Here is a 14,946-nt window from a genome sequence, read left to right as displayed (position 1 = left end):
GGGGTTGGTGATTCCCGAGTAAAGCTCAGGTGACTGGCTCCATGCAAGATGCCTGCAAGGAGCCTTACCAAACTAGTCCTAAGAGCCTCCCCCCCAGCTAGGAAGGTTGGTGGGAAGGGGGTGGTAAATAGGGGGGAAGGGGAATCTATCCCTTGAGCCCCCATGGTCTGGTTCTGGGTGAGGAGGGAGGTGGGCCCTGGGGAGACGTGCTTCCCCGGGCTCCATGTCCTTGCTGCAGTTAGCCCCCGTTCTTAGTGTGGAGCCACTTGGACACATCTGTGGTGACACCATGATGGGAGTGGAGCTGTCATGATTTAATCATGGCAAGAGCCTGGAGATGCACGCCCCTCCCCCGCATGGCTCTGCTCCCAGAATGGAGCGACCAGAGGTTAACCTCAGAGACAGCATGGACTTTAGGGAAGTATGCCTCCCTGGGCTCCATGATCTTGCCACACTTGGTACTAGGCAGTGCCCTCCTCTTCCCCCCAAACCCTCCAGGAAAGAGACAGGTTAGGCAGGGAAGCCACAGCCCCCAACCCAATTCTCCTAGCTAGGGGAGGTCCTAGGTTGGGTCTCCTGGGGTTCTTGTACCTGGCAACATGGTGCCATATGGGCAGGGGTCATACCCACTCAGGGTGGGTAGGGGTGGCGGCTTGGGGCCAGTACTGCCCTCTGGGCAGTACACTTTCAGAAGGTGGGAAGTTTGTCAGGAGTAGAGAGGCTGGGAGCCATGCATCTTGGGATGCTGGATGACTGCAAATTGGTTGCTATACCTTTGTGGAGCAGACTAACAAAACCCTAACCCTAGCTGGGCAAAATGGCTCAAAGATAACCCTCACTCAAAGTGGTGTAACTTTAAGATGCTCAGAGAGTACTTTACACCGTTTAGCACTCTAACTTGTGGACTCTCCTGTTTCAAGTGCCTTCAGAATGGTATAAAGGTAAACCTTAATACCACCTCCCCCCCACACCCCACAGACACACGTTGGACACACGCACACACACATGGAACCACCACATCAATTGGGAAAACCCCTATGGAGTTAAGACAACCTGCAATTCATCACTGATTTTATAATGCAGGTATGACATTCTCATGCTCCTTTAGCAATACAAATGTGGCAAAGCCTTGGAAACTTCAACCCAATTTTATTCACGGTTACATGTACAGTGCTTCATCTCAATTGTAGCAACGCATGAATCTGCCAAGTTAAAACTTAGTGTGGCAGTAGATACACACTCCCCAGGGAATATTCCCCATCTCCCTTAGAGCAGTTACGTTTCCTTTTTCTGTAGCCAGAGACTGCCTTTTAAAGTACTCTGTTAACTTACAAGGGAGGTTAGAAAGCTGTTTTTGCACTCAAATTCTCACAAACCAGCAAGAGATTTCCTGATCAAAGATGAGAAATAACTATTTATAGAACTTTCAGAGATGGGGAAAAAACTGCACGGCAGAAACAACCTGTGGCAAAGTGCTGTTGCCTGGAGTGCAGCTGTTCAACATTCAGCTTTATATTCATAGATGCTTTTTGAAGGCCAATGCATCTGTCCTCCCTTGCTGTACCTCATTAAGTCCAGCAGGAAAGTCAGGTCAAATCTTTAAAGATGCCTTTAAATCCTGAATTCTTCATTCAGTATTTCATTTTTATACTACTGGGTCCCAGTCTCTTTAGGCATCTGCATCAATTTACCAAATCATGTATGTGGATTCACCAATCAGTGCTTCAAAGTTCCATTCCTCTGCATGTGCTTTAACTCACAAGGTGAATATGGCACTGGGATCAGATTAAACACCAGACTGCTGCATGTTAAAGCAAGAACAACAGAACAAGATCCAGTGCACTGGGATTATTTAGTCTGGAGAAGAAAAGACTGGAGAGATTTGATAACACTTTTCAAATACAAAAATGGTTGCTATAAAGAAGATGGTGATAGACTATTCTCTGTAGCGAGGGACAGGAAATAACTGGCTTAAACTGCAACATGGGGTATCCAAATTGAATATTAGAAAGAACTTCCCAGTGATGAGGGTGGTTAACCATTGGAAAAGATTACCTAGAATGGGTTTGGCATCTCAAACCATGGAAGTTTTTAAGAGCAGGTTAAATACTGTCTTGATATAAAGGAAGGGAAACAATTGCTGCAACCCTGCCTCCCAAGACTGAACTGGAGATGGCAAATGTGCCCAATAAAGGTAAACAGGAAAATGATCATGAGGAATTCTTCAAGCACAGAGCCTTTTACCACCCCTACTGATACTTTGTCATTTTATTCAAGGAAAGCTATAAGGGATGAACTCTGAATGTGTCATTCTTTGCCTTACTGTCTCCTTTGGGAAGGAAAAAAGGAGGGAACTTATATAAAATGTAACAAGAGAAATGAAAGAGCAGGACTTAGAAAGCAAATTCAAATCATCTGAAAATGCCATCACTGAATATCAAGGGCAGCTCACAAAGCTAGTCAAAAGTGAAATATGAAGAAAATTAAAAAGAAGGCACAAATGCTGGAGAGTAGGTGTTTCTAGGCACAGGTGAGTACAGGTCCCATTTTCTTCTACCAGAAATTCTCACTATAGATATAAAAGAGAATCCTAGTTACTCAGCCTATAAAATTCCTGTGAGGGAAGGAAGGGTCTCCAAGAGCAAAAGCAAGGTGTGCCTGAAGCAAGGATGCCAGCTCTGGATACAATATAGACAAAAGTGTAGGGGAGAATTGCAAGGATAAGCTTTCTGAGGAAGCACGCAATTTAACAGTTTGATGGCTAACAAAGGAAGTTCAACGAAGTAGAAAATTTCAGTTTCATACAATTTTTTAAAGGAAAAAATATCATGAATATGCCCCTTCACAAGGTTAGCTGAGTGTCAGGGCAAAGTATGGGACAGAAATTTAAAAAAAGGAAGCTTTCCAACAGGCTTTATTACATTTTGAAGTTTATTAAGTTATTGACTGCTTGAAGACTAAAAAATACTGAAGGTAATATATTTCCCTCTATTAATGAAAAAGGTCATGAGCACTAGATATAATCTAGGGCCCTGGAAAAAATACAAATGAAAGATCTGTAGTTAAGATGGTTTTAGATTTTTTTTTTTTGGGGGGGGGAGTAGAGGGGGGATTATCCCAAAATGAATTTTATGTCCTAAAGAAACAAGACATTAGGTAGAAGAGAAAGTAAAGGGATATTTGAAATACCTTCACTGATCCAATACCACTTTGTAATCAACCCTTGCTAGAAACCACTAATGCCACATTTAAATCTAAAGAGATATTTGTTTCAGGAATCTGCAGATTCAGGAGCAAGTCAGACTGTAAAGTAGACTACAACTTTATAGTTAAAGTTGCTACTGCAATGTTATTATCTTTGTAAACAGATCAATTGCTTCTATACCCCAGCCCCTCTCCCACAGCTTTACTAGACCAATACAGCTACAACCTGGATACCTATTCACCTTTACATACCTCTCTCTAATTTGTTCTGTGAAAGGTTCTGAGTTAACTTATCTGAGCTTCACTACGTCCAGGTGTATCACTAGTAACCTTCATGCAGCTCCTCTGACAGTAGTCATAAAGAAGGATGGCTGGAAGGGACCTCCAGAGGTCATCTAATCCATCTATACCCTGCCTGAAGCAGGATCACCCCTGTCCAAACCATCCCATACTACCAGAATCTAAACTCTACATAAGACTCTTGTCAACCCGGATACAACCACAGACCTAATACCCTAACCTGCCACAGGTAACACAAGGGAACCATGGCAGTCAACATCCTGCTTCTATACAAAGTTGTCAATATATGCTCAAGAGGGCCACACCCCTGCTACAGAGGAAGGCAAAACCACCATGGATAAGTGTAGTCCATACCATGGGGTAAAATTCCTTCCAGGCCCCAAATATGGCAAATATGATCCTGAGCAATGGAGCAAAACCCTTTAGCTAGGAACCTCTAGGTTTGCTCTTAGCAGAAGCCCACCCCAGTTGAAGTTCCCAGCCTTAACTATAGGCAACACCCAATGCCTAAGGGAAGACTTAAAAACATGCCGACACATACAGCAGAAAAGAGAGGTGAGGGCAGGAGTAACCAGCAAAGCCCAGAAGCATGGGAGATGCCCATGGTTGAAAACAGGCATGGCTGTCTCTAGATCATTCTGGATCAGTGGCTGTCCAACTTCTTCTTGAACACTTCCAGTGATGGAGAGTCCACAGCTTTCCTAGGCAGTCTGCTCCACTGCCTTACTATTCCAACTGTGAAGTTTTTCCTGATATCCAACCTAACTGTACTTTGCTGCAATTTCAAGCCATTGGTCTATGTCCTCCTCTCTGCACCAAGATATTAAAGGTGCTTTCCCTCCTCTTTTTGGCAGTCCTTCAAGTATCTGAAGACTGCTAACATGTCTGTTCTTAAGTGCTTTTTTTGCAAGCTGAACATGCCTAGCTCCTTCAGCCTCTCCTCGTACGACTTGCCTTCCAAGCCCTCGATCATCTTTTTTGCTCACCTCTGGACCCTCTCTTAACTTCTCCATGTCCTTTTTAAAATCTGGAGCCCAGAACTACACACAGTACTGCAGATAAGATCTAACTGCTGCCAAGGAGAGTCGCATTATCACCTCCTGGGTCTTGAACCTAATGCATTTGCTTTTTGTGTGGCTGCATCACACTACGAACTTATACTGAGTCTGTGCTCTACCAAGTCCCTTTCCATACAGCTGCCATCCAGCCAGGTGCCCCCCATTTTGTATTTACATTTTTTATTATTCCTCTCAAGGTGTAGCATTTTGAATCTGTCCGCACTGAACTTCATCCCGTTAGCACTGTCCCAACTTTCCAATATGTTGAGATCCTTCTGAATTGTGCCTGCATCCCCTGTGTTCACAAACCTTTCCAGTTTCATGTCATCTATAAACTTGCTCAAGAAGCTTCCTATGCCAGCATCCAAACAGTTAATAAGCATTTTGAACAGTACTGGGTTGTGGACAAACTCTGGCGGGACTCCACTCAAAAACTCTTGCTATTCTGACATGGACCCATTAATAATTATCCTCTGCTTACAGCTATTGAGCCACTTATCTGTCTATCTTGTAGTTTAATTCAGTCCACATTTCTCCAATTTGTTTATGAGAATGTCATGTGGGACCCTGTCAAAAGCTTTGCTGAAGTCCAGATACACTATATCTACAGAATTCCCTTCATCCACCCAAGTAGCCACCTTCTTCTTGTGTCTCTACACCACATTTGATCATTTTGTTACACACGCTTGTGCTTGTTTATTGCACTTTGCACATGTACAATATTTCATTGTACATGTGCCTTCCAGCAGCACGCATTGCAGCAGGTGTTGCGTAGTCTGAGGATTTGTGCCTCAAGTCATAGGTGGTTGAACCAATGGTATAGCTCCACTTCTTCATTAGTTCCTTGAAGTGTCCATCTCTCGTATGTAGATGGTTGAGACATCCCCAACCTTTGCCATGGTTCATCAGCCGTTGGTAGTAAGGACTCAGCTACTGGAATGTCCATTTTTTTGCTGTCAGGTATGTTCTTCAGCTTCTTGTTCTGCATCTGTAGTTGTGACACCTTGGGTGTAGCATTGAGAGGTTGGGTGCTGGTGAGGAAGTTCCTGCATCACTTCAGACATTTGCTGCAGGATAGTCGTACAGCAGGTGTCTCACATGTCCAGTTTATCTCAATTATTCTATCCTGCTAGCTACTGCTCTTCTGTGGAGCAATGCCAGCCAGCAGGTATGCACTTTAGGCTAGTAGGCTTTAGACACCCTGTGATGGATCAGCAACTATCACTCAGGATGGGGTCAAGGCACTTAGTATGCATGGATCTCTTCCATACAGGGCATGCATAGTCGGCAGAGGAGAAGCTAAGAGCCAGAGCAATGGTTTGGATATTTGAGGGACTAGCTCCCCATTTTGAGTTGGTAAGCTTGTACAGAATGGTGTAATGAGAGCTCACCTTTACTTTTGTCTTCATGATGTGTTTTGTCCAAAACGGTTCAATCAAAGGTGACTCCAAGGTAAATCCAATTACTTCATCAAAGATCAGGTTTGTTTGACACAATTTTTCATAAATCCATGCTGGTTGTTTGTAATCGGCTCTTCCTCCTCCAGATACCTGCAGGCCTTCGTTAGGATATGTTCCAGTAACTTTCCAGGTACTGAGGTGAAGCTAACTGGTCTGTAGTTCCCTGGGTCCTCCTCTTTGCCTTTTTCAAAAAAGGGGCACTACATTGGCCCTTTTTTCCAGTCCTCTGGTACCTGGCCTGTCTCCCATGATCTCCAGTGCCAGTTCTTTCAAGGACCCTGGGAAAACGCTCATCCAGCCCTGCCAACTTGAATCAATTCAGATGGTCTTTTCTGTTGTCCCCTCCTTCAGCTTGCCTCCTTCCTTATCCAGATAATTCCTATCAGGTATCTAGCTGCAGCATAATTTTTTGGAGAAGACTGACGCAAAGTAGCTGTAGCTCTACCTTCTTTGTATCTTCAGTTACTAGTTCTCTGCGGCTTGTTAACAGAGGAACAAAACTTCCTTGGTCCTTCTTTTCTGGCCAGCATATTTATAGAACCTCTTCTTGTCCTTAACTTCCATTGCCAGGTGCAGCTCATTCTTTATCTATGCCGTCCTGATTTTATCCCTGCAGGTTCTTGCTATTTCCTGGTATGCGTCCTTGGTAATCTGCCCATTCTTCCATTCCCTGTATGCCTTCTTTTTGAATCCGAGGCATTTTAGAAGCTCCTTGTGCAGCCACATTGGTCTCTTGCCATTCTTCTTTTGCTTCCATTGTGTTAGGACAGTTTCTTGTTGGGCTTCCAATACTAGTCTTGCATATGTAGAAAGAACACTGACAGAGATATTTTGATGTTTCTTCTGCACAAACTAAAGATAGATAGATAGATAGACTACAGTAATAGCTGTGTTAACCAGCATGTGTGGGGAAGGGGGATGCTGAGCATCTAAACATTCCAGTTATCTGAGGCAGGGGTTTACAACCTTTTTGAAAACCCATGTGGAGCGGAAGCTGAGGGCAGAGGGATGGCGGCAGCTGCATGCTGAGAGGCGACAGCGCAGGGTGGTGGCCGATGGCAGCGGTGGCTGTGTGCGAGCTACTTCCCCCACCCCCCCGCATCCAGCCAGCCAGCAATTCTGGTTAATATAGTATTCTGGAGAGTAGAATGCAGGTTAACACAGCTTTTACTGTGTTATACAAATATATATTTGTAATATATATATATTTGCTTCCCAACAGACAACATCACTATCTTCACACTTACTTCAACAATCACTGATTCCACTGACTTCATTGATTATACAATGAATGAAAAAAGCCACTGGTATCCCTCTCTAGTTTTTTAACAAAAACAGATGAATGTTGCCATCCCTTTTTTTTCTTTTTCTTCTCTACACTCTATTCCTCCCTTACTGTTTTCCTAGTAACTCATTACTCTTTTTTTTCAACTAGACTCTTCTCTTTGTAGCTCTAATGAAGTTATGTAGTTCTTCCCCATCTCTGTCCCTCCATTTCAAGGACATAAATCACCCCATTAAGTGAACTTAGGGGTTCTACTTTACTAGTGCCTAGTTTTCAAAGGCCACTGATAGATGCTGCAAAGAAGGTGTGATGGGATCTGATGTACAATCCCAACAATGGCAGGTGACATCATGATTGTAGGATCAAGAATCAGATCCCATCACACCATAGTGCTGGTGCAAGGGAAGCCTGGGATCATGACCTTGGGCCCTCCCTGCACTAGCAAACTTCACTCCTGTGGTTGGGAGCCTTGTCAGCTGATGGGGCTTCCAGCTGCAGGGATGCAGGTTGCCTCTCTCCCACAACTTCCAGCTAGGAACTCCTAACACTGACGGGGTTTCCTACCACAAGGGTGTATGGTGTGCCCCCCTGGATAAGTGCGCCATGCAGGTATTGGAGCTTCCAGCCACAGGAATTCAGAGTGCCCCCTTGCAGCTGGGAGCTGTAAACACTATCTGGATTATAAGCCTTAGGGGTGCACCCTGTCCTACCATGACTGGGACCCCAGCAGTGATCAAATCTCCTACCTGCAAAGGGGTGCCCCTCCAAAGCTGGGAGCACTAACTGGGGCTCCCAGCTGGGGAGCTCAATGTGCTGACAACTGCTCCCAGCCTTCGGCCCACACAGAGGCTGGGAGCACTGGCCAAACGTTAACTTAAAGGCGTCATAAAAACCAGCAACAAACTTATTGCACATATATTGTATAATAACTTTGTCACTTATCCCTGGTTTTATCATGCCAATAACTGAATGAACATGTGGCCAGGTCACTACTTAAAATGTGATTAAAACAGTTAATCATGTCTTAAGCGTAACGTGTCAGAGGCCAAAGATGGCAGAATGGTTTTGTCAAAAGGACACTAGAATGGGAGTCAGGATACCTGGTTTTCTATCGATTCTGCTACTGACTTGCTACATAACTTTGAGCAATTCACTTCACCACTGTGCCTCAGCTTCTCTTCCCACTCTGTCTGGTCTATTTCAATCAGAGCCTCTTTGGGATACAGGCTTCCTTTTTCTATGTATAGCCCCTAGCAGAATGCACCTTTCATCTAAGTTAAGGTTCCTGGACATTAGTGTAACATGTTATCATGCTCTGGATGCTACAGAGAATGGATTTTAGCTCTGGAAAAAAACTTGCTAAAAATATATTGTTTTGTGTAAAGATATAACCAGAGTCTTTAATGGTACTTTTATCATCCGATATTTAGCAAATGACAATGGTAAGGCACAATTTATAAGCCATGATGATTTCTGGAGGCAGTAAACAAGCAAAGGACTTTGAAACTGGGTAAAAATACTATGATCATTCGCTCACTAAAGGACATGCTGGGGAGAACATTTTGAAAAAATACTGTGATCTCCTTTCCTGCTGTGAGTGTGGATAGACTAATGTTAATCCGGCTTTTGCTGTGTTTAATTTAGTTCAGCCATGGTTCTGGAAATAATGGGATCTGTGCCTTCTGTACAGATTTTTTATGTACTAATCTTTTTGTCATGACTGTAGCTGAACTTTCCATTTGCTCATCCTTCCAAATACAGTAAAAAAGATTTTCAGTACCTCACAGAAATGACCTTCTGCCATTGCTCATTTAAATCCCTAACATGCATTCTATTTTGCTTCGACGATTTAGGGACAACTTAAGCCCTTGCCTCTTTTCCCCTTCATTTCACTGCCAGTTACAAAATGGGTTAACCTGGCTGTGTTCTTCTGGCAGATCTAAAAGATCAAAAACAAAAAAGGGATTTTTACACTGCAGACTTCTATCTTACTTGTCAGGAAGGTGGTCTCCTTTGCTTAGAGACAAATGATCAGATCTCAAAACAGTAAGTGTATTGTTTGAACTCAGCTGCCAAGTTCTCAAATGTAAGAACAAGAATTGAAATAACTTGTCTTCCATCTCATTCTTCAAGATGAACTTGCGAGCACAACTCCTCATCTCATAGTTTTGCTTTGCAAGGAGTGCACACATATTTGATTCCTGTATTTTGTTTTCTCTTCTTCCTGGCAATTTTAGCACAAATCTTGAGCTAAACCTGACAAAGTATAGTCTGTACCATATTCTTCCTTCTTGTTTAAACATTGTTTGTGAGGAATTAGTAGGTGGTGTTTTGGTGACTGGAAGTCTGATTCAGTGATGAGAGTAAAAGACTAAAAGACATAATGGAGAAATTTCAGAGGAGACCGATAAGATGATAAAAAGCTTTGGAAAATAAAAACTCTGAGGGAATATGAAATTGAGACTATTCTGCTTAGCAAAAAAAGCAAAAGATAAAGGCTATCCATCATAGAAAAAGCTACATTCAAAAAGCCATAAAAGCAATAAATAAGTTGACAGCTAGCCTAGGGGTTAGAAAAGACTGAAAGTGATGTGGAGGCAGCTAACTCCACCACTTGGCAGAAGGGGTATGTTTACACCATGTTTTCCATGCAGTCTGCCAGGGACACCTCATGATCATGCTCCCCACCTCCCCGAAAGCATCCAATGTAGACATGATTGGTGAGGTTGTTCAAGGGTGCCCACTTTGCAGTTGCAGACTTGCCTATGGCGGGCATAGGGTGATCATGGAATTGCTTCAATGGCACATTTCTGGTAGAGCAGGTGGGTGGAATGTGCCAAGACACATTTCTAACAGGCCCTACAATAGACATCGTGTCAACATACCCAAAGAATCTGCAGCAACTTCTCTGACCAATGCACACAAAGCACATATAACACTGACAAAGTCCAACCTCTCTTGGTTGGGGGAAAAGGGTAGAATATTTGTCTTTTGATGGCATTTGGGAGATGGCTCCACAGAAATCCCTCTGTATACAGGAGAACAGGGAAGAAAATGGATAAAAAGTATTTCTGACACATCAACAATACATTGTGCTTGAGCCAAAAATAGTTAGATCTCCACAGGGAGATTATAAGATACTTTAAGAGATTCATGTGTCTCATGAATTTTACTAAGCTATTGTACTTACAGTAGATAATTTATGGAAATACTGGCAGTTTGCCCTATTCTGTCCCTGACACTACTGGATGGTGTACCATAATTATTTTATGACTTTTAGACTAGCCAAATTCATTCCAGTATCAAGGGAGAGAAAGTGTTGCATTTTTTAAAGACATTAAACTTCCTGACCAAAGGTGGTGAAATCAACAATGCTCATTCATTACTCTTTCAATACCTGCGTGGAGTACAGTCCTCATACGGAGGAACGATGACAACCTTCACAGTGACTGACGTTCTCAGCAGATCAATCATTTGCTCATGGCTTAGCGTGGCTACTGCCACTTTGCAAATCTCTACTAGTCGGCTGCCCTGACGTAGTCCTGCCTGCCAAGCATAGCCATAGGGCTCAACATCTGCCACAATGCCTTCATAGTTTACATGGAAACCAAGTTGGCCCAGTCCATTCCTGCGCAGGGTCATCTCTACTGTTTCACAGCCTTTTGTCACAATCTGAGCATTGAAATAAGGAGGAAAAAAAAAAAAAGGTTTAGTGCAATGAATTACATTCAGTAAAAGAGGGGCATAAAGGAATGTGTCTATGTCTGAAAACTGAAGTAAAGAAGGAGAAATGGGGAAATGGCACAGAAACGCTCAGTCACAGGGCAGGTAGACATACTATTCACACAATTACCACCTGAAATTAATCCTGAAACTAAAACTGTGTATTTTAGGTAGAGTTACATGGACTAAACCACTATGTTACACTTCCAATTAAAATTTTCACTATTTTCATAGAGGAACAAGGATTTCTTATGGTGGTATCTTTTATTGGACCAAATATGTAGTCTGGATAAAGTTAGATAGGCTTTCTAATGCAAGACATTCTTCATTAGGTCTCCGACGAAGAATGCCTTGCGTTCAAAAGCTTGTATAACTTTATCCCAACTATATAGTTGATCCAATAAAAGAAACTACCCTAAGAAATCTCTGCCTCTTGCATAATTTCTAGACCATCACTCTGACACTACTGACGTCACAGGAACATTCAAGGCATGTGACAGCAAACAGATAGATGTGCAAGCCTATACATATATAGTGCTCTTTTACTTAATCTTTCATTGTATTTTGGCAAGGAGCAGTTTTATTAGGTCTATGGATATTTCACTAAATTACCATTAAATTTGGTGAAAATAGAATGTTGTGTCCCTGTTTTAACATGACAAGCAAGAATGAAAACAGATTTTACGTAATTAATTTAACAGAACATGCTTCTCTCCTTGCTAATTTTATTATTTCCCTCTTAAAACACAGTTGAAAAAGCAGAATTAATACATGCTGCCTTGTTTAATTATTTGGTTGGACAAAGATTTTACACAGGCAGTAACAATGAAACAAATTGCACACTTCCTCTTATTTGTGTTAAGATAACATTTCAGGCCTCAATCTAAATTTAGACCTCACTGTGTTAGACAACACACAAGCACAGATTGGGCAGCCCTGACACCAACAAACTTATCTCACTTGACACAAGACATAACAAGAGAATATGATGAAGAAAAACAAGGCTAGAACAACTAAGAATGTAACTATTTGGGAATTTACTGCACAACTTATTAACTTTCCCAAAGTACTCATTTCTTTTCTCTTTCTTTTTAAAATTGTATTGTGGTTACTTTTCACAGACATATAACCAGGTAAGAAGGCACCCATTTCCTGGTAGGTATTTAAATAGAAGTGGGTTTTGAGGATAGGAAGAATCGGAACTAGCCTAATGGACTTAAACACAGTTATCATAGGCATGGTAAATTTATCTATTATCAAACTCCACATATAGAAGAAAAACATATTCTAACCTCAAGCCTTTTGACGATTTCTTTGATATCATCAATGTTGTTTATGAAGCTCTCCAAGGAAACACATTCACCCCGTTCATAGAAGATTTTGACATTTGTGTCCGTTGAAGTCCACCCTATCACATCTCGGCAGGAACAATTGAACACCACACTCTTTGTATCCTGCTCAATAAGAACTACAAACTCATTAGAGATGCCCAGGAGACAGTCTATTTCTATGCCCTTACTATAATCCTTTGCACGGACACTCCATACAATGGCACCAGAACTAGAGAGCTCTGCTCCTTGATAAGGCTTGGACTTTTCCTTCTTTTTTGAGGCAAGTGAGATGAAGGGGAATTTGCCAGAAGGGTCAATAGGTGTGTTGGTGACATTCTTCTCTGCCAGGTCTTTCAAGTACTCTTGACGGGTCCTGGTGGCCATGGCACGAAACTTCTCTGATTTATGAGCAGCATTCTCTGCATTAATGACCTTGGCCAATAAAAAGTCCCTGAACACATTCGATTTAGGAAAAGTGACACCTTTAGGAATTGGTGGTCCAAAGGATGGTACATCTCTGGATCTTGTTACAGCAACACTAGAAGAAAGAGGGAAGTCAATTATATATGGTATGTCTCAGTATACTTTTATTCCTCACCCACAGTTTACTGAATCTAGGGAACTCATGAAGCAAGCATTCTCTGTGCACCTAGTTATTTGCAAACAAACATGCACCAATGCAAAACCAAGGGCTGTCTGACTCAAAGACATTTAATGAATGTATTTAATGAAGAACTGATTTTTTTAAAGAATTGCTAGCTTCATGAAGATTTCTATAATACACGCACATGATTGTTTCATTTTTTTAACTATTCATTCTTAACAACTTTCAATTTCTTGCTAAATACACCATTAAGTAAATACTAGTGTTTGCTATATATAGTGTGCAATGTAAAAAAAAAAAAAATTTCTGCATACTGGAAACCTATAAAAACACTACGTTTGCATGAGTATTTTTTGCATGCAAGATCTTAATATTTTCAGCATATTGAAAACATGTTCAGTTATACTTGTGATATATTTATGTTTTTTATGTATGTTTTTTAACTACTGTATAGTTATAATTTAATGATACTGGAGGTATATCTTGTTTTATAATATTTTCATCCTCTGAGTGGTACATGGGTCACCTGAAAAATGACAGAACAGTTCTACCCTCAGTACTTATTAAATATTTACATTATTGCAGATTTATAACATTAAGTTATTCTAATTAATCATAATGCAAGAGCCATAGTCAATTAATAATATATCATTCTTGATTTTAGTTTGAGCAGAATTACCAGTCCCTTGATGTTCTATTTTAGAGAGATTCACTCAAATTTCCTCACAACAAATTGATAAAAATGGGTGCATATACTCTAACTGCATGCAAAAGTTTTAAAATTTTTGCCTGCATAGCCCTACATTAGAAGAAGAAAAGTTATCTTCCGAATCAGCCAGTCAGAAGTGAAGGAGAGGTGAACCTATCCTAAACTTCTGTTTAATTTACCTGTTGAACAAAATTACTTTTTAAAACATACAAGTAAAAATTGTTAGGCTTCTACCTCTCTTTTCCAATACTTTGTCTCTCCTTGAGGAATCTCTTGGCAGATGTAGGGAAGACAGGGAGAGAAGGGTGAGGGGAGGAAGAGAAGGGAGAACAAAGGGAGAGAAGGCTCTTTTCTGATGACCAGTAATACTGGAGCTGTTTTGAAGAGCAGCATAGCACATGTGGAGCATGGATTTCAGTTTTCTCTTTCACTATTCCTCCTCAAATTTTCCCCTCCTTAAAGCACACCTGTATCTTAACATGTTTATGGACCCACAAATGCTACTTACCATTTTCACTGCCCTACTCTCCCTGTAAAATAGAGTTAGTAACAGATATCTTTTTCAAAAGACATGTTCAAGATTGATAGTTGTGCTTTGCCATTATTATTTGACACAGAGGTTAGGGACAGACATTACACATAAACCAGTTTAAGTAATGAGAAAGTAGTTTAAACCTGTAACAGAACAGATGTTCAGTGCACATCAACCAGTTTGAAAATGGTTGAAACCAGTTTGAGATAAACCTGTTTGAATGTAGTATCAGACTTAAGTGATTTGGCTTAAACTGGTTTATGCAATGTCTGTCCCAGACTCCTTCCTGGTTTAAGTTAAATCAGAGTCCCCCAACATCCCAATGTCGTCTGGGCTGGGCAGGGCTCTCTGCTCCAGAGAAATGGGCTGCTCCCTCACAGGAGCTCTGGCAGAGATTTGCCAGCTGCCTGGCTTCCCCTTCCCCACCCCCTTGCTCAAGCAGGGACCATCCCTCTTCCCTCCCACAGCACAGATCGTAGCCAGCATGTGCTATGGTAACTAATGCTGAGAGGTGTCTGTGTAAGGCAGAGAGGACAGTGTCCACTTAGGGCTTTTTGGAGCTAATCAACAGGTAGCTGGTAATGTCCCTCCTTGGAATGTTCCCTTCCTTGGACTTCCTTAAATTGGTATAGTAAAAGATATCAGATTTACCCAAAGAACCTTGTCTGCCCTTCCTTGGAAAGAGGTGTTTAAGAAGTGCTTAAACTAATGAGAGAGGCTTTGTTTTCTGATAGGGTGTT

General features: G+C 41.7%; 1 protein-coding gene across 2 annotated transcripts in view; it reads right to left on the bottom strand.

Moving 5' to 3' along the window:
• The window catches only part of SIPA1L1 (signal induced proliferation associated 1 like 1), a 431,247-nt gene that overhangs the window by 67,290 nt on the left and 349,011 nt on the right, over positions 1 to 14,946 (bottom strand). For both annotated transcript variants that reach the window (XM_019551381.1, XM_019551380.1), the window contains 2 exons: positions 12,323 to 12,899; positions 10,705 to 10,979 (listed from right to left, as the gene is read on the bottom strand). In XM_019551381.1, coding sequence (XP_019406926.1) covers positions 10,705 to 10,979; positions 12,323 to 12,899 — 852 coding nt within the window. The remainder of the gene's footprint in view (positions 1 to 10,704; positions 10,980 to 12,322; positions 12,900 to 14,946) is intronic.

Source organism: Crocodylus porosus, unplaced genomic scaffold, assembly GCF_001723895.1.
Source record: "Crocodylus porosus isolate Cpor-Errol unplaced genomic scaffold, CroPor_comp1, whole genome shotgun sequence".
In the NCBI taxonomy this organism is placed as follows: Eukaryota; Metazoa; Chordata; order Crocodylia; family Crocodylidae; genus Crocodylus; species Crocodylus porosus.
Note: the sequence above shows the minus strand (reverse complement) of the source record. Positions and strands in the feature narration are given on the sequence as shown.